At 47.9% G+C, this 21,160-nt stretch overlaps 1 protein-coding gene across 1 annotated transcript; it reads right to left on the reverse strand.

Moving 5' to 3' along the window:
* Positions 1-12,186: 12,186 nt before the first annotated feature.
* Positions 12,187-20,362, reverse strand: TUBB4A (tubulin beta 4A class IVa). Its single transcript, XM_040415112.1, has 4 exons — positions 20,205-20,362; positions 15,290-15,398; positions 15,064-15,174; positions 12,187-14,246 (listed from the first exon to the last, which is right to left on the reverse strand). Exons 1-4 carry the CDS (start codon positions 20,259-20,261, stop codon positions 13,189-13,191), a joined length of 1,335 nt encoding a protein of 444 aa, XP_040271046.1. The 5' UTR covers positions 20,262-20,362; the 3' UTR covers positions 12,187-13,188.
* Between the last annotated feature and the right edge of the window lie 798 nt (positions 20,363-21,160).

Below are 21,160 nucleotides of genomic sequence, written 5' to 3' on the forward strand. Positions count from 1 at the left end.
CTGTGGGGTCAAATAAAGGACACTACCACTATGGGGCTGTGAGACCATGTGTCCTCCAAGCTAATACACTCTGGAGGGCCCACAGAAAATTACAGAGCAACTACATGACCATCTAAGAACAGCAGGTGGCGCATCTCACAGCAACAAAACCTGTTCAATTAATTTCCCTTGTTTTATATAGGGCCTACGTATTCTGCACCTCTACACGCAGACCGGTCGTGAGCCCATTGTATGCAGACATCCCAACCTGCAAAAACTCATTTCAGGGAGGTTTTCATTTTTTTTTCTTTCACAAACATTTTATTACATTTTCCAGACATATGCAGTATCTGCACACTGTGCTCTATGGTGTGGAGGACGGGGCTCATTACCCTGCCCCAAATTATCATATTTATGCATACAGGGAGTGCAGAATTATTAGGCAAGTTGTATTTTTGAGGATTAATTTTATTATTGAACAACAACCATGTTCTCAATAAACCCAAAAAACTAATTAATATCAAAGCTGAATATTTTTGGAAGTAGTTTTTAGTTTGTTTTTAGTTTTAGCTATTTTAGGGGGATATCTGTGTGTGCAGGTGACTATTACTGTGCATAATTATTAGGCAACTTAACAAAAAACAAATATATACCCATTTCAATTATTTATTTTTACCAGTGAAACCAATATAACATCTCAACATTCCCAAATATACATTTCTGACATTCAAAAACAAAACAAAAACAAATCAGTGACCAATATAGCCACCTTTCTTTGCAAGGACACTCAAAAGCCTGCCATCCATGGATTCTGTCAGTGTTTTGATCTGTTCGCCATCAACATTGCGTGCAGCAGCAACCACAGCCTCCCAGACACTGTTCAGAGAGGTGTACTGTTTTCCCTCCTTGTAAATCTCACATTTGATGATGGACCACAGGTTCTCACTGGGGTTCAGATCAGGTGAACAAGGAGGCCATGTCATTAGATTTTCTTCTTTTATACCCTTTCTTGCCAGCCACGCTGTGGAGTACTTGGACGCGTGTGATGGAGCATTGTCCTGCATGAAAATCATGTTTTTCTTGAAGGATGCAGACTTCTTCCTGTACCACTGCTTGAAGAAGGTGTCTTCCAGAAACTGGCAGTAGGACTGGGAGTTGAGCTTGACTCCATCCTCAACCCGAAAAGGCCCCACAAGCTCATCTTTGATGATACCAGCCCAAACCAGTACTCCACCTCCACCTTGCTGGCGTCTGAGTCGGACTGGAGCTCTCTGCCCTTTACCAATCCAGCCACGGGCCCATCCATCTGGCCCATCAAGACTCACTCTCATTTCATCAGTCCATAAAACCTTAGAAAAATCAGTCTTGAGATATTTCTTGGCCCAGTCTTGACGTTTCAGCTTGTGTGTCTTGTTCAGTGGTGGTCGTCTTTCAGCCTTTCTTACCTTGGTCATGTCTCTGAGTATTGCACACCTTGTGCTTTTGGGCACTCCAGTGATGTTGCACCTCTGAAATATGGCCAAACTGGTGGCAAGTGGCATCTTGGCAGCTGCACGCTTGACTTTTCTCAGTTCATGGGCAGTTATTTTGCGCCTTGGTTTTTCCACACGCTTCTTGCGACCCTGTTGACTATTTTGAATGAAACGCTTGATTGTTCGATGATCACGCTTCAGAAGCTTTGCAATTTTAAGAGTGCTGCATCCCTCTGCAAGATATCTCACTATTTTTGACTTTTCTGAGCCTGTCAAGTCCTTCTTTTGACCCATTTTGCCAAAGGAAAGGAAGTTGCCTAATAATTATGCACACCTGATATAGGGTGTTGATGTCATTAGACCACACCCCTTCTCATTACAGAGATGCACATCACCTAATATGCTTAATTGGTAGTAGGCTTTCGAGCCTATACAGCTTGGAGTAAGACAACATGCATAAAGAGGATGATGTGGTCAAAATACTCATTTGCCTAATAATTCTGCACGCAGTGTATGATTAAAGGGATTCTGTCACCACCTATAAGCCCTGTGAGCTAAACATCTGCTCATGTCCAGGTAGCATTCTGATTTCTAAGGTGGCCTTATAAAAGCTATTTGTGGCTTTATTCTGTGGAAAAACAGGTTTTACTAACCTGTCAATCATTGAACTAAGGTGCCCAAGCAGGGGAGGTCTGTGGATGCATGGTGCCCGGCCGCACGCATCGCCGTTCGTGCCCAGCGCGGCCTTCTACTCCTCAGTGCCACCTCTCCCTCCCTCCCCCTCCTCCCGCTTTGAGATCCCGCGCGTGCGCACAGGCTCAGCCTGATGCGCCGTTGCGGACTGCTGGCATTGGCTTCTTCTTGCACTGTGCGCACGCGCCGAGAAGGGGACACTGCTACAGGTTGCCGGAAAGGTTTACTGCGAGTAAACTAGAGATGGGAAGTTCGGATCTTTCACATGAATCGGTTCATTTGAATCAGTTCATTCAAATGAACTGATTCATGAATCGAATGTTCGGTTCATTCGCTGAGCTGACAAGAAGCGAAGTGAACGAAGCTTAGGTTGCGCAATGCGCATGCGCGGATGCTTCGATTCACTTGCTGACTCGCTGAGTCTGAGTCAGGAAGTTTATTCTTTAAAACCCTGTGTGTAATTATCTACCCCACTGCAGGAAAAAGACAAGCCTCCAGGGGACGGGGGGGGGGGGGGGGGGGGGGGGGGGGGGGGGTGAATTTAACACTGGGGTAAATAATATAATTAAAATGGAGGGTTAAATGTGTAAATGTATTTTAAAAAATACATCTCTCTCAATAGTTCTATAGCTACTGAATGCCTTTAACATATATATCTCCTTGAGAAGCCAATTTGACCCTAAAGGGTTAATTCAACCTGTAATCTAAACTCTGTGTCCTGTCACTTCTCTTATCTTTCTGCTCTGCTATCAGTATGTGGGTGTCAGGGAGCCGGTGCTATCTAATACCGGGAGACTCCCTGAACGATCCCTGTGTATGTAACATAACAGATAAGGTGGGTGACACCACTGTACCACCAGGCTAATGTGTAGACCCACAATGCACTATGTGTGATATTCTCAGTGTGTCCTGTAGGGTGCGCTGCAGCCTCACTCTTCCTACCAGTAAGCAGCTGGCTGTGTGGGAAAGTCGCCAGTTCCTGGAATGTCCTGCCACAGCAGTCAGGCCCCATGTGTCAGCTACTTGTGGGTGTGATGGGCGGCGGATGTATAATTATCCTGTCAGTCTAATGCCATATACATGCCACACAGGAGAGGATTAACCTCTAAACTGCCAGCCTGCAGCACTGAATACTGTGAAATGACCGGGACTCCCTAATGTCAGCCTTTGAGCCAAGTGAAGGCACCGCTGCGTGGTCACTTACCTTTATTTCTTTCCTTATTGTCCCGTGTGTTTACTTACCTTTAGTGATGGACGAACATCCGCCGGGACGGTTCGCGAATGCGATCGCGCGAACGGGATCAAATGTTCGCAAACCACAAGTTCGCGGCGGGTCCCATTCATTTTAACGGCAGGCGAACCTGAAAAACCTTCAGCTCATATCTGCAGCCACCAAATAATTACTAGAAGTGCACAAATAGTCCCACAACATGGACAGTGACATCAGATGTATTATTCGAATTTGCGATCTCCATTCATTATTTTTTTCAAGGCGAAATATCGGCAATATAATTTTAGCGTACGCGCATGCGCAAATGCACTATACAGTACCCAAATGCACTATATAGAAAGTATATTGGTATATAACACCCCACTTCAATCAGTTTTTTTGGGGGGCGACTGGTATATCACACCAGTAGAAATGATTTTCTCCAATAACGCTTGTCCCTCTATATACCTGCGGTATCGCAGCAGAACCGCACACAACTGCCGCACAATACAAATGCACTATAATATACTGTCTAACATAACATGTACAAGGAAGGCAATCCATTAGAATATACATAAAGATAAAACGTAACCTTTAATAATGTTACTATGAGGGTCCATTCACACGTCCGTAAGTGTTTTGCGGACATCGGCAATGTGCATTCCGCAATTTGCGGACCGCACATCGCCGGCACTATAATAGAAAATGCCTAATCTTGTCTGCAATTGCGGACAACAATAGGACATGTTCTATTTTTTTTGCGGAAACAGAAGCACTGATGCGGAAGTGCGGATCCGCAAATGCGTATGCGGACAGCACATTCCGACCCCATTGAAAATGAATGGGTCTGCACCTGTTTCGCAAAATTGCGGAACGGATGCGGAGCCATTTTGCGGACGTGTAAATGGGAAATATATTCCTCAAAATGAAAATAAATTAAATTATTAAATTTAGGCAAAAAGCATAGATGTGGTCGGCAATAACAAGTGCTCGGCGGCACTAAATCAGAAACCATATGTCCTACCACAATCCGGGGGGTTCCAGTGCACATCGATGAATCCCGGAGGGAAAGAAAAAAACATCCATCCCTGGGCTAGATGATGTGGTATTGAAGGACAGGGTGGGCAAAGAACTCTCCCTGATATTGCCCTACAGGGGGTGCTATTCTGGCCCTGATAGCCTAACCACAGACCACCCGCCCTGATAAGAGCGACCCCGTCCGGAACCTTACCCTATATAAAAATGGCCCTAGTAAGCCCCTAACTTCCAGGTGATCACTATATAGATCTATATGTTTTTGACTCATTATAAAAGTATATTATAAGTATATCGCACCCCTCTGTGTATCACACCTATAGATAGCACACTTATACTAGTGCCTAAAAGGACTTTTGTGGCCCTATCAGCTAGCGTTTGGTGTCCCTAACAGTCTGTCCTGCTCCACACAGCAACCTCTCCCTACACTGGCAAAACACTGAATGTAAAATGGCGGCCAGATCAGGTTTATTTATAAGGTAGGGGGTGTGTCCATGTGCTGAAACGTCTCAATTGGCTGTCCTGTACCACCTGATTGATGTGTCATGGGTCAAAGTTCTTCACAATGTAAAAGAATATGGCGGGCGCGAATATCTCCATATGTTCGGCGAATCGTGAACACGCAAGGTTCGCCGCGAAACGACCGCCGGGCGAACCGCAAGGCCATCTCTACATACCTTTAGTTCTTTTCTCATTGTCTAAATCGAATATTCACGGCTCATACTGCAAGAGCTTCCGACAATCCGGCATCTATGGACTCCGCTCGACGTGTTGACCATTAGGAACCAAGGAGGGTAAAGCAGGGAGAAAGCGTCCTGTTACATGGGTAGATTTCTGCCCAGAGTGACGATCGTTCATATAGCAAGTCGACTGGTACGCTTTTAACGACTTTATACAACGGATAAGAGCTTATGGTTGATTTACGATCTTTCTATTACATTATTGTCGGTGACAAACAAGCATTTTTTTTGTATAAAAGATCCATTCAGACAACAAACATTTGTCCCTTGTAAAAGGCCCTTAAAGTGGTTCTCCGGGAATTAAGAAAATGAAAATACTTAAATATTACTTTATTATAAATATATTCCCAAATACATTTTATTAGTTATAATGGCTTGTTTTGTGTGGGGAGCAATTATTAGAAGAAATAAAATGGCCGCCATCCTATTAGTACACACAAAGCCTGTCCTAATCACACTATACAGGGAGTGCAGAATTATTGGGCAAGTTGTATTTTTGAGGATTAATTTTATTATTGAACAACAACCATGTTCTCAATGAACCCAAAAAACTCATTAATATCAAAGCTGAATATTTTTGGAAGTAGTTTTTAGTTTGTTTTTAGTTTTAGCTATTTTAGGGGGATATCTGTGTGTGCAGGTGACTATTACTGTGCATAATTATTAGGCAACTTAAAAAAAAAAAAAATATATACCCATTTCAATTATTTATTTTTACCAGTGAAACCAATATAACATATCAACATTCACAAATATACATTTCTTACATTCAAAAACAAAACAAAAACAAATCAGTGACCAATATAGCCACCTTTTTTTGCAAGGACACTCAAAAGCCTGCCATCCATGGATTCTGTCAGTGTTTTGATCTGTTCACCATCAACATTGCGTGCAGCAGCAACCACAGCCTCCCAGACACTGTTCAGAGAGGTGTACTGTTTTCCCACCTTGTAAATCTCACATTTGATGATGGACCACAGGTTCTCAATGGGGTTCAGATCAGGTGAACAAGGAGGCCATGTCATTAGATTTTCTTCTTTTATACCCTTTCTTGCCAGCCACGCTGTGGAGTACTTGGACGCGTGTGATGGAGCATTGTCCTGCATGAAAATCATGTTTTTCTTGAAGGATGCAGACTTCTTCCTGTACCACTGCTTGAAGAAGGTGTCTTCCAGAAACTGGCAGTAGGACTGGGAGTTGAGCTTGACTCCATCCTCAACCCGAAAAGGCCCCACAAGCTCATCTTTGATGATACCAGCCCAAACCAGTACTCCACCTCCACCTTGCTGGCGTCTGAGTCGGACTGGAGCTCTCTGCCCTTTACCAATCCAGCCACGGGCCCATCCATCTGGCCCATCAAGACTCACTCTCATTTCATCAGTCCATAAAACCTTAGAAAAATCAGTCTTGAGATATTTCTTGGCCCAGTCTTGACGTTTCAGCTTGTGTGTCTTGTTCAGTGGTGGTTGTCTTTCAGCCTTTCTTACCTTGGCCATGTCTCTGAGTATTGCACACCTTGTGCTTTTGGGCACTCCAGTGATGTTGCAGCTCTGAAATATGGCCAAACTGGTGGCAAGAGGCATCTTGGCAGCTGCACGCTTGACTTTTCTCAGTTCATGGGCAGTTATTTTGCGCCTTGGTTTTTCCACACGCTTCTTGCGACCCTGTTGACTATTTTGAATGAAACGCTTGATTGTTCGATGATCACGCTTCAGAAGCTTTGCAATTTTAAGAGTGCTGCATCCCTCTGCAAGATATCTCACTATTTTTGACTTTTCTGAGCCTGTTAAGTCCTTCTTTTGACCCATTTTGCCAAAGGAAAGGAAGTTGCCTAATAATTATGCACACCTAATATAGGGTGTTGATGTCATTAGACCACACCCCTTCTCATTACAGAGATGCACATCACCTAATATGCTTAATTGGTAGTAGGCTTTCGAGCCTATACAGCTTGGAGTAAGACAACATGCATAAAGAGGATAATGTGGTCAAAATACTCATTTGCCTAATAATTCTGCACGCAGTGTATAGTGCTGAGGTAAAGAGCTGCTTCATCCTCCTCTCTGCTTGTCAGAGATTATGATCCTGAATACAGTTTTATAGGATCTTCAGCTGAATTCTTGTAGGGATGGAGGTCACGAGGAGACATGAAGGACAGAGAGGAGGTGAGGATAATGAGCAGCAGCACTTGTATGCAGTCTCCATTACCTCATAAACTCCATTCCTACAGATTCAGCTAAAGATCTTATCAGCTATATCATAATCCCTGACAAATAGAGCAGAGAGGAGGATGAGGCAGCTCTTTACCTCAGTTTTGTGAAGTAACTTGAGTGAGTGCACTAATAGGACGGCGGCCATTTTATTTCTCCTAATGATTGCTCCCTAGAAAAAACGAGCCAGTATAACTAATGAAAGGTATTTGGGAGTATATGTATAATAAAGTAATATTTAAGTATTTTTATTTTCTTAATTGCTGGAGAACCCCTTTAAGGCCTCTTTTACACGAGTGTGCCAAATTAGCTCCGGATGCGTTCAGTGAAACTCGCACCATTTTGCAAGCAAGTTCAGTCAGTTTTGTCTGCGATTGCTGGTTCAATGCGTTTTGATGCATTTTTCATGCGCGTGATAAAAAAACTGAAGGTTTACAAACAACATCTCCTAGCAACCATCAGTGATAAACGCATTGCGTCCGCACTTGCTTGCGAATGCAATGCGTTTTTCACTGAAGCCCTATTCACTTCTATGGGGCCAGGGCTGCGTGAAAAAAAAAAGCAGAATATAGAACATGCTGCGTTTTTCACGGAAAGCAGAACTGATGCGTGAAAAAAAATGCTCATGTACACAGACCCATTGAAATGAATGGGTCAGGATTCAGTGCGGGTGCTATGCGTTCACGTCACGCATTGCACCCGCGCGGAAAACTTGTTCGTGTGAAAAAGGCCTAAAGGAGGTTTTCCTAGGATCTCTCACCCCGCCCAACCACTGATCATGTTACTCCAGGATTACACAGCGCCATCCTTTGTGTAGTGGACAAAGTTGCCAATTGCAACGTTACTCACATTCACTTTAATGGGAGCAGCACTGCAATTACCGGTAACGCCTGCAACGCAATGGATGGAGCTAAGTGTTTCCGGTGATACTCTGGGACCGCTGATCAGTGGTGGTGAGCTGAGGGTAGGCCATTGACATTAAAATTGTGGACAGCTTTAAAGCTGTATTTGTGGTTTGTCCATGTCAGGGGTTAGCAACCTCTGGTACTGTCTCCAGCTGCAGTGAAACTACAACTCCCAGCATGCACACTTAACTTAGCTGTTCTTGTAACTCCCATAGAATTGAAAGCAGGATTCTGGGACGCCGGGCACACTGTCGGATGCTGCTTCTGATTGATGATAGGACGCAGTAGCCGGCGGTCCATGCGCCTGAACTAAAATAGCTGGCATAGATTTCGGTGTTCTTATATGCCCGAAAACTGGGGTAGAAGATGATGAATGTGACGAGACCACCAGCTCCTCCCCTTTTCAGGAACGCCTTGAGACTGGCGGAGAAATGGCACTTGCGCAAAACTTTTTGCACAAGTGCCTTTTGAAATGGTGGTGTATTCTGGTGATAAATGTGGACCTATGACTTTCTGTTGGGGGTGACTTTTGCTTTAAACCTCAACAGTGATAAAATCTAGAATTGTTCAAGAAGTGTGAAGATACCCTCATACTCGGAGAGACGGCACGGCCTGGGTGGAAGGTCGTCTTTAGTTACTGTATGAGAACACAATGGTGCTCCCTTACTTTTGGTGGCGTCTTAGGTCCAACGTAACAATAGAAGAAGGAATCAAATCCAGCACTTTGTAAAATCTTCATGTGCTTTATTGGTATTGTAGAAAATAATTCACAAGCAGATAACCTTCACCCAGACAGCAGTTGACGCGTTTCGAACACCAGTGTGTTCTGAGTTACGACTAAGAACACACTGGGGATCAAAACGCGTCAACTGCTGTCTGGGTGAAGAGGTTATCTGCTCGTGAATTATTTGCTACGTTACCAAAAAGATTTTTACAAAGTGCTGGATTTTCTTCCTTCTATTGTTACACTGGATTTGCCTGGTTCGGATCCGTGCACTAGGTCATTAATGTGGAGGTGAACTGGATTTTTTTTCTATACAAGGAGTCTTAGGTCACCTGATCTCCACATTCGTGCAGCAATATTAGACGGAGATCTAGTAGATGTTCCTCCAGATCCATGAATGATGGATGTGTGGCATCTTCTTCTCACTCCTACCCTGTGGCTTCTTACTTTTGAGACTTCAGTCTTACCTCTTCTAGTGGTAACAGCGCTTCATGGGGCTCAAAGAAACATCACAGTCCAGGCTTAGTATTCCTGCACTCTGTTCCCATTGCGCGGCCCAAAGGGTTCTGGTTTAATTGTCGGCCTTCATCTCACCAATGCAAAACGACCTTCTCAGAAGATTCCCTGAGTGTGTGCAATCAGATGCAGATGTCTACCACTGTGGCATCTCCTGCCATAACCTTCTTCTGGGCCATCTTCAGGTATCTAGATACCTACACTTGGATTTACACATACTGACCAGAAAGCCAATGGTCGGGAAGGAAGTGTTCCTTCCCGACAATCCGCTGCTCTTTAGGTGATGGACTTTACATGCAGTGATGTTCATCATGGTACGAAGGATGGCTATTGGGATTGCTCGTCCCCATACACAAGATGTACTTGAAGAAGTGGAGGGTAACCCAGCCTATAATGGTTTGTGGTTGTGTCCTCTTAACCAAAATTTTTGTAAGGCTACGTTCACATCCACATTCAGAAATCCAGCCTGCCGGAGTTCACCGTATACAGCATAGCTGGATCCCCGTTGACTATAAAGGGATCCGGCAAAAATGCTGGCTTTCAGCCGGACAAAAAGTCTTGCTTGCATGACTTTTTGGGCCGCTAATTTTCCACCATTTCTGACGGAAAGCAGCTAAATTCCTGTCGGATCCTGTTATCGTCAACAGGGATCTGGCAGTTGACAGCATTATCCATAATACAGTGAACTGCGGCAGGCTGGATTTCTGAATTGTGTTGTGAACGGTGCCCAAGCGACTTTACCTTCTCAAAAGGTTCCTCTTACACAGGCCGATGATATGCAAGTCATTCAGCGCTTGTTTAACGTGCCTGACACGAGAGGAAGCAAAATGAAAGGGGTAAAGGTTGTTCGTCCTCCACCAATTTGCAGCACGCATCCCTGACAAGATGGACCCCGCAGAGTATAAATGGTGTCTGCGACAGATGTGAACACAGCCTACCAGTCTATCCAAACCTTCTCTCCACGTGTGACTCCACCAAGAGCAGCAGCTGTAGCCAGATGTGACCAGTGATGGCGCTGATTATACCAGTCATTGAGATATAAGCGGTATTATTTATCTTTGATTGACCTTTGACTTGGCAGTCTCAGGTGGTCACCGAAGCCTCTGCTGCTGCTCAATCCACCTTCGGCCCATATGCCTGATCCAGAATGAAGGGTTGTACATGGCATGTACCTACCAGACACACGCACGGCCTGCCCCTCCTCCTGTACACAGATTTGTATGGGTTCCTGTAGGTCTACATACAGGTTATACGCGACACCTGGTGTGCACTGACAACCCTTGAGATGACAGTAACGCCGCCTTACTTCCAGCCACGTGCACAAAGGAGAATTCCAAGCGGACAAGTTTCTTCGGTTCCAAGCCATCAAAATCTGCTCCACAGGAGCATTTGGTTGTCACGAGAGCACCGGACACGTCCACGCCTTGTATCCAGTATTGCAGCTCAGCTCCAGTAAGTTGAAGGGGGGTTTGAGCTGCAATAACGCACAGAACCTGTAGCTAGATGTGGCGCTGTTTCCTGGAGGAAAGCAGCCATGCTGCACACTATTTCATCCCTTCATATTTTCTATAAATTTGCTGCAGAACATAAAAGGTTTAAGGGTCACCTAGAGGCAACGCAGCCAGCGACAACTGCAAGTCATGGCAGCTGCCTGCGATAAGTCACTGCTCCAAAGCGGGGGCACTTTCTCCAGGGCTGGCAGGGTGACAGGTGCACTGATCTCTGTATTAATCATTACCCGAGAACGCGGCCTTGGTCGTACAGCTCTGAGAGTATAACTCCCAGCATGGTCCACTCACGTCTAAGGGAGCCGAGCAAGTGTGCATGCTGGGAGTTGTAGTTTCACAGAAGCTGGAGCATCAAAGGTTGCTGACCCCTGTAGATAAGTTGATATCATTAGGACTTCCCCTTTAAGGTTGACCTTTAACCAGTATCCAGAGCACAAAGCATTGCTTTATTTATTCTAATGTCCCCAGAACGAGTGCGAAGACGCCTCTCTTGTCCATGGTCGGTAGTTAGAACTGCAGCTCCTTAAATATCGTATAACCTGGGATAACCTCCCCATGTCTAGTGTGTATGGACCTCACACCTTGATTAGCACTTTCCTGGAGCAGCCAAGGCCAAATGAAGTCCCCACCCGATGAAGTCATACATGACCACACCCGATCCGTGATAAGCGTGTTCACACCTGGAGCAGCCCACAGCCAGGTTCCTGCAGACATTTCAGGAAACCTTGTGATGGGGATTTGACCAGCAACGTTCGGCACTCCAGGTGCTGTGAAACTACAACTCCCAGCATGCAAACTTATTTGCTTGTTCTTGTAACTCCCACAAAAGTGACGGGAGGATTCTGGGAGATGTAGTTTCAGAACAGCTGGAGTGCCGGAGGTTGCTGATCCCTGATCTAGAGCCAACATGGTGAGAACATTGGAGATTTTTCCTACCAAGTTTGCCCACCACCATGACTACAGGCTCCTCACAAAACTCACCCAGGGTCGTCCACACACCGTATGGAGCAGTGTGGTCCCATCATAACAGCAGCATTGCTCAGCGTCCACTCCCAGAGCAGCGCTCCTACAAGACCTTGCAGTGGTCTCCCAAGACCATCTAAAATCTATCTTCCTATAGCTGGACTACACTAACTAAAGAACTCTTCCTTGCAACGACCTCCACCCACAAACAGTCCACAGACGACACAAGAATGGTTTTCGCACAGGCTTTTATTCAGTAGTGTGCAGGCTTAATAGCGTGGCCGGGGGCAAGTGACGTTATCCTGTGCGCCAAAGGTCCAATGATACGGGTGACAGAATCACAATCACATGTTATGTACTCACTGAAACCATACAGACAAAAAGAAATGCGGCAAAAAGACACCTGGGGCTGGTGGAAAGGAGGTGTAATCTGCCATCCTCATGAGTGCAAGGAATGGATCAATTAATAGGTTGGTGCCACTAGAGGGCGGTGTAACGTCCTCCTCACCAGGGAGTGCAGAGTAGTCACAGTTAAAGAGGCCTACGCCAAAAAAAAAAATAAAGAAAAAATAAAGAAAAGGTGTGCTATTGTCAAAGGGTTGGGCTCGTCATGCACAGAAGCCAAGGTGACGCAGTAATTAGCATGGCGTTTGGTAAGTGACTGAGCTGCGGTATGTGGACAGCAGAGCCTCGGAACAGGTAAATAAACAAAAAAACGGCAGTGCAAGTAGTCAGAAGGAGAAGATTAGGTTAGGCCCCTGACCCCCTACAATACTGAAACTAGTTTCCGATCCCATAAATGATGGGGGGGGGGGGGGGGGGGGGCACACATGTGCACATGGCACAATCTAAAAACACAGATGAGGAGCACATGGCAGTCAAGGACGATAACAAATTACGTTCTTAAACCAGGACATCAAGAACTATCCCACAATCCTCCATGATTATTAGGAGCAAGCGGTTCTCCAGCTCATGCAGACATGCTAGACCATGATACCAAGTCATCACGACTGGTCTGGCACCAGGGCCCGGGCTACAACACGTAAGACACCAAGATGTCTTCAGGAACCATGGAGATACCAGCATATTGCAGACCGTGTAGTCACCTATTCAGAGGCTCTGCTGTGATTACTGGGGGTGGGGTGGTAATGTCTGGCTATCTGGTGATGAGACTTAGGATGGCATGATGGGATGGAGGGTTAATCGTTTGATGGGCAGGAGAAGTGTGTGGATTTAAGCAACCTCTTCTTCTCCCTCTTCCTCAAACTCTCCCTCTTCTGCGGTGGCGTCCTGGTACTGCTGGTATTCCGACACCAAGTCGTTCATGTTGCTCTCGGCCTCGGTGAACTCCATCTCGTCCATGCCCTCTCCCGTGTACCAGTGAAGGAAAGCCTTGCGTCTGAACATGGCGGTGAACTGCTCGGAGATGCGCTTGAACAGCTCTTGGATGGCAGTGCTGTTGCCGATGAAGGTGGCGGCCATCTTCAGACCTCGGGGCGGGATGTCGCACACAGCGGTCTTGACATTGTTGGGGATCCATTCCACAAAGTAACTGCTGTTCTTGTTCTGGACATTCAACATCTGCTCGTCCACTTCTTTCATGGACATGCGGCCTCTGAACACAGCTGCCACGGTCAAGTAACGTCCATGTCTTGGGTCGCAAGCAGCCATCATGTTTTTGGAGTCGAACATCTGCTGGGTGAGCTCGGGGACAGTTAGGGAACGGTATTGTTGGCTGCCACGGCTTGTCAGCGGGGCGAAACCTGGCATGAAAAAGTGAAGACGTGGGAAGGGGACCATGTTGACAGCCAGTTTACGGAGGTCAGCGTTCAGCTGACCCGGGAAGCGCAAGCAAGTTGTGACACCGCTCATCGTTGCGCTGACCAAGTGATTAAGGTCGCCGTAGGTGGGGGTGGTCAACTTGAGGGTGCGGAAGCAGATGTCATACAAAGCCTCATTGTCTATGCAGTAGGTTTCGTCTGTGTTTTCTACCAGCTGGTGCACGGAGAGGGTGGCGTTGTACGGTTCTACCACGGTATCGGACACTTTGGGGGAGGGCACCACGCTGAAGGTGTTCATGATACGGTCAGGATACTCCTCCCTGATTTTGCTGATGAGAAGGGTTCCCATTCCAGAGCCGGTCCCTCCGCCCAGAGAGTGGGTGAGCTGGAAGCCCTGAAGACAGTCGCAGCTCTCAGACTCCTTCCTCACCACATCCATGACCGAGTCCACCAGCTCTGCCCCCTCAGTGTAGTGACCCTTGGCCCAGTTGTTTCCAGCACCACTCTGACCTGTATGAGAAGAGGCAAGGTGAGCATTAATACAAGGATCTGGAAACATCCTCTAATGGGCACCGTGGCCCTTTAACAAAAACCAACAAACTGGTTGCCCTACTGACTGCAGGAAGACAAACATGCTAAACCACAACAGATAAAGGCATCTGGGCGACACGTCCCAATTGTTTAGGCAGGGAGGGGCAGAGGAGGACACCGGCACGCCTGTGTACACCGCCATCTATCATACTAAACCCCTACTCATCCGCATTTATTAGAGCTACAACCCTGGGAGAGGCTGCTGCAAAATGTATGATGGCAGATCTGCTGCAAAGGGTTAAAGATCGGGGTCAGAGATGCCTGCAGCTGGATTTCTCCTTTAAGCGGCCTCTGATATAATTACAGCTATTAGGACCCTTCTTGACATCTTATAACTGTCCCGACTCCCATAGAAGTAAAGTTAGCCTAACCCACTTATTTTTGCAGGCCATGACTATCTGATGTGTAAGGAGGCATCTAAACCCCCCTGACCATGCCTGGTCAGCTCCCACTGGGCATCTTTCAGCAGCTTTTGTCATGCAATGCATGGAGGATACACACATGCTTGGCTGAACCGACTATGCATGTGCATGGGGGCTGTTGGTCGAATGCGATTGAAGGTGTATGGCCAGCTTATCCTGGGGGACTGAACCTCACCCCTCCGACAGATGTCCTCAAAAGGCAAAATAAAGTATTGGCGCCCCAGTGAGTGACCAACTAAGAGGCTCGCGGCCTAGAATGGGATACAAGCTGTGACACCACTTTATGGTAGTCCGCCCCTCACCTACCCACTTACCAAACACAAAGTTGTCCGGCCTGAAGATCTGTCCAAATGGTCCGGAGCGTACGGAATCCATGGTGCCAGGTTCCAAGTCTACGAGGATGGCCCTGGGGACGTACTTCCCACCTACAAGACAGGAAAGATGGAACAGTCAACAGCTGAGTCTGAAACCTACCTCCCATCTCATACAACCTTCAGGGCTTCTTCCCCATGCTTTATACTACAGCTGTACTTGTCATACCTGAGGCCTCATTGTAGTAGACATTAATTCTCTCCAGCTGCAGGTCGCTGTCTCCATGGTAGGTTCCTGTGGGGTCGATGCCATGCTCGTCGCTAATGACTTCCCAGAACTGGAGGGGGAAGGAAGAGGAAGCAATCAGAGATTATGAACCCGACATCACAGATCACACACATTCCTCCAGGGGGCAGTACAGAGAGGGCTGCAAACATGCAAGAGGTGGGGAGGGGGGGTCATAGGACCAGTCTCCCAGTATATGGGGGTTCGAGACAGGAAATCCATCACTAATAGATCAGATGAGAAACCATTAAATACAGGGGTGAGGGGGCGAAGTACAAGAGTACTGGAGATGGTAGTCACGCTCCACCCCCTTATATCCTGCATTTTGCATAAGGGCTCATTCACACAGCTGTTCGGCGGTTCTGTGCAGGGGGGGGGCGCGGAATTTGCGGTTCCCAATATACGGGCACTATCCGTGCGGCTGCAGCAACAGATCCAGACCCAACTTGAATGGGTCCGTGATCCGTCCGCACCGCAAAAAAAGTAGAACATGTTCTATTTTTTTGCGGTGCGGAGGCACGGAGAGAAACTCCATAGTGCTTCCGCGCCAACCTCCTGGATTCTGGATCACGTGAATGGGTTTGCATCTGTGATGTGGGGGTGCACACGGCTGGTGGATGTGTATTGCGGACCTGCTGGTCGCGGGCCGCAATACAGACACGGCCGGCCAACGGTCGTGTGCATGAACCCTAACACAGCAGGGCTCCAGATGGCGACCAAAATGGTCGCCAATGCATGCGACTTAAAATTTACAAATGGCGACAAGACTTTTGAGTCTTGTCACCATTTGCGACTAGACCGGCCGCCGCAGCTCTGCAGTTGAATACAGCGGCGGGCACAGGAGCTGAGTTCTCTGCCCCGCCGCCGATGTTCTTCTCAGCAGCGCAGTGGAGAAGGAGTCTCCCCCCCCCCGTGCTGCCGCCGCCACCAATGAGAAGAGACACGAGGAGGGGAGGGGCTGTGGCCACTGCGCCACCGATGAAGATAACTGACCTGTTAATACAAATACAGGAGGCGGGTGCTGGAATCAAATGGCGGCACCCGACCTCTATGACAGGGAGTTGCGATCAGCGGCAGTTAACCCTTCAGGTGCGGTAGCTGAGGGGTTAACTGCAGCAGATCGCAGCTCCCTGTCATAGAGGTCGGGTGCCGCCATTTGATTCCAGCACCCGCCTCCTGTATTTGTATTAACAGGTCAGTTATCTTCATTGGTGACGCAGTGCCAATGAGGGTTAAAAAAATAAAATAAAAATAATTAACTCACCTTCTCCAATTGATCACGTAGCTGCCGGTCTCCTGTTCTTTCTTCAGGACCTGCGGTGATGTCACTGAGCTCATCACATGGTCCATTACCATGGTGATGTACCATGTGATGAGCACAGTGATGGCACCACAGGTCCTTTGACAGGTCCTGAAGAAAGAACAGGAGACTGGCAGCTACGCGATCAATTGGAGGTGGCGAGTTCATTTTTTTAACCCTCAATTGACCTACTAAGCATTCTGTATTAAAGAATGCTATTATTTTCCCTTATAACCATGTTATAAGGGAAAACACAGTGAATGGACTTTCATCCTAGCAACCATGCGTGAAAATCACACCGCATCCGCACTTGCTTGCGATTTTCACTCAGCCCCATTCACTTCTATGGGGCCTGTGTTGCGTGAAAAAAAGAATATAGAGCATGCTGCGATTTTCACGCAACGCACAAGTGATGTGTGAAAGTCACCGCTCATGTGCACAGCCCCATAGAAGTGAAGGGGTCCGGATTCAGTGCGGGTGCAATGCATTGAACTCACGCATCGCATCCGCGCAGAAATCTCGCCCATGTGAAAGGGGCCTAAGGGTGAATAGGACAAGGGTTCCAGCCAAGGGGGCTAATAGCAAGTAAAAAACAAAAACAAATAAACACTAAGGCTACTTCCACACTTGCGGCAGTGTGATCCGGCAGGCAGTTCCGTCGTCGGAACTGCCTGCCGGATTCGCCGATCTGGATGTGACTGAAAGGATCCGGCATTCAGGCAAGTCTTCAGTTTTTTTTCGCCGGAGATAAAACCGTAACATGCTGCGGTTTTATCTTTTGCCTGATCAGTCAAAAAGACTGAACTGAAGACGTCCTGATGCATCCTGAACGGAATACTCTCCATTCAGAATGCATGGGGATATAACTGATCAGTTCTTTTCCGGCATTGACCCTTTTGACAGAATTCAGTGCCGGAAATGAAAACCGCTAGTGTGAAAGTTCCCTAAAATATTAAGTTTAAATCCCCCCTTTCCAAATTTTACATATAAAATATATAAACAATAAATAAACATATTACATAGCGCTGCGTCCGAAAAGTCCAAACTATTAAAAAAATCTCTCCTATGCGGTGAGCACTGTAACAGAAATAAATAAAAACCATGCGATTCGCCATTTTTTAGTCACCCCAAAAAATAGGATAGGACTGTTCTATTATGGGCCGAACGTTTTATAAAATGCGAAAAGCACGCGGCTTTTCTTTGCGCGGTATTGAGTATTGCAATACTTTTATGGTGACGAAAGCAAATCAAAATTTTGGCATCGAAACAACCCTACGCCGATCTGATCGGCGTAGCGTTGTCACGATACCAACATTTTTGATTCGGTTTTGATTTGGCGCCTAAATATATAATTTGGCGCCTAAATTTCTCAGTTCAGGAGCCAATGGCTACCAGGTATTTTTTTTAGTCTGGAGCCCTGCACAGTACGGCCTCTGTCACACGTGTGCCCTCGGTGGTCACCATGGACCGCTCACGTGCCCACGGCGACACCACAGAACCATGCCCCATTTACATCAATTGATCCCCACTTAGAGGGAAGCAGATATCCGCTTTGTGCAGACGAGGCGGCCATTTTTTTGCAAAAGTGGTCAGTAAGAAGGCGTGGAGGACAGGGACACTATAGCCTGTAACCCGCAGCCAGGACTGTGCCCCAAAAAGAATGACTGGGAACATTACGTTTCCTGCTGAGCGGACGACGTGAACCGCAGAGCCGACAACACGAGCGCCGGAGACTACTATTCACGTGAAACTGAGGTAAGTTCTGATGAGTCCCCCCCCCCCCCCCATAGCGAGCGGCCTCCTAGGACTGAGAATCCCAGTCACGTCTGTGTGCTGCCCATTATCCGGCAGCTCCCCTCCCCCGCCAGTCACACAATCCTGTGCAGCGTCTTAAAGGCAGGGCTGTCGAACGCCGCTTATTCTGCAGGCCCAATATGGAGGGGTCTCGATTCGAGAAGATGGCTGCCGCGGCTGGGGGCGTGGGGTGAGGGGGCAGAGATCTGTGTGTGACAGCAGACGGTCCGCTGAATTCTGCGCCATTATCTCTGTATATATATCTCCGCTCAGCATTGTACACAGCCCTGTGAGGCGTATCGCGCGCGTCAGCTACGTGGCGGCACTATCACTCCCCAGGGACAGAAGTCAATGTCTGCTCTGTAGGAGTCACCCGACACCGGGGCGCCCAGATCCGGCTCAGGGAGGGGCGGCCATGTGTCATGTTGTATGACTAAGAACACGTCTCATTTATTACATGCGGATGTGAGGGCTGGAGGATTGAAAGGGGAAACACACAAGGGGCGCAGCCCTCGCTCCCGGCAGCCATGACGCTCAGCACTGCGCAGCGACTATGAATACACTGAAAAACCTCCTTATTTATGTGGTGCTGACTGAATGTCACCGAATGGACAATGGCAGCGTCTGACAGAGCCCCCCACCACACCCAGCTGCAGTGCTGAGGCGGCACCACCACCCCCATCATGCTGATGTGCCGCCCTCTCCTCCATTGTACAGGAATGCAAGAAGAGTGTCAGATCCGCAGGATATACCATCCCCCATCATCACCACGACATACGACAGTCAGCTACGCAGCACAGGATCCCCTCCCCCATCATCGCCACGACATACGTCAGTCAGCTACGCAGCACAGGATCCCCTCCCCCATCATCGCCACGACATACGACAGTCAGCTACGCAGCACAGGATCCCCTCCCCCATCATCGCCACGACATACGACAGTCAGCTACGCAGCACAGGATCCCCTCCCCCATCATCGCCACGACATACGACAGTCAGCTGCACCGCACAGGATCCCCTCCCCCATTATACGACAGTCAGCTACGCAGCACAGGATCCCCTCCCCCATCATCGCCCCAATATACGACAGTCAGCTACGCGGCACAGGATCCCCTCCCCCATCACCACGACATACTGTCCCCAATATACGACAGTCAGCTGCACAGCACAAGATCCCCTCCCCCATCATCACACTGACATAAGATAGAGTGTCAGCTCTACAGCCCCCTCCTTCCTCCGTACTACTGCAGACATTAGATTGTCAGCTCTGCAGCTCAGGACCCCTCCCCAATCACCCCCATAAAACAGATGCATCATGTCTGCAGTCTCCCTCCTTTATACTCAGAGTGCAAGCTCTTCAGCCCAGCACACCGCAGCCTCCATATTAGAGAGCAAGCTCTTCAGCCCAGCACACCGCAGCCTCCATATTAGAGAGCAAGCTCTTCAGCCCAGCACACCGCAGCCTCCATATTAGAGAGCAAGCTTTTCAGCCCAGCACAATGCAGCCTCCCTATTAGAGAGCAAGCTCTTCAGCCCAGCACAATGCAGCCTCCCTATTCGAGAGCAAGCTCTTCAGCCCAGCACAATGCAGCCTCCCTATTAGAGAGCAAGCTCTTCGGCCCAGCGCGATGGAGGAGGCCATGCCCCCCAATCATTATGTATTTAACGGCACAAAGTGAAAGCCTGGATGGTGAATATGCTAATGATCAGACGGCCACACCTGCGGTGGACTGTAAGCTCCTGGGCCAAGCGCTGCCCCCTCACCTTGGCACCGATCTGGTTGCCGCACTGTCCGGCCTGCAGATGCACGATCTCCCTCATGTTTCCGGTGTGAAGTCCCTGTAATCGCAGCTGTCAACACCGAGTCCCGAACCTTCTGCGCGTCCCCGCCACAGTGCTCGCAGCTTTTATACTGCATGACGTCAACGCTGCCGGCGGGGGCGTGGCCAGGGCGTGGTTACGAGCGGCCATGTCAATAGCGGGCAAATAAAGCGTCTGCTCAGGGCCGCAGCCATCTTAAACCAGAACTGAATACCCACAGAGCGGCCATTTTCCTTCATGTCAGGCTGCCCACACATGCACATGCTTTGCTATGAGGCTAGTCCAGTATTATTGCGCCACCTTGCGGGTCTATACATTTAGCCCGGTCTTGAAGGAATCACACATCACTGCGCCACTAAGCGGCCAAACATTGGTAAATGCAACATATAAAGCCAGAAAGGTTGTAGAAAGTGGCTCTTGTGCGCCATCCTGTGGCCATGTTTAGCTAGCGCTGCCAGTATAAAATGTCAACCGGGTTTTTGTGCGCCATCGTGTGGCCATGCTTAGTTAGTACAACAAACGTAATCAGCCTAGAAGTCCACAGGGTTTCGTTGCGCCATCGTGTGGCCATGCCTTTAGTTAGCGCAGCCTTGTCATCCGGGTTTCTGTGCGCCATCGTGTGGCCATGCTTACAGCGCAGGAAATACAATCCGTTCTCAGACATGAAGATGTTAACAGGGTTCCGATGCGCCACCCTGTGGTCAAACTTATTTAGTGCGACACATTTAACCAGTCAGCTGTGAAGAGAGGTTTCAGTGCGCCACCATGTGGCCATACTTTAGTAGTGCAACAAATATAATTTGTCCTAAATGACTAAGGATTTACCATGCGCCATCCTGTGGCCATGCTTAGCTAGTGCAACAAATATAATTAACTGTAGATGCCAGTAGAGTTTCATT

This window comes from Bufo bufo, chromosome 1, assembly GCF_905171765.1.
Source record: "Bufo bufo chromosome 1, aBufBuf1.1, whole genome shotgun sequence".
NCBI classification, from domain to species: domain Eukaryota; kingdom Metazoa; phylum Chordata; class Amphibia; order Anura; family Bufonidae; genus Bufo; species Bufo bufo.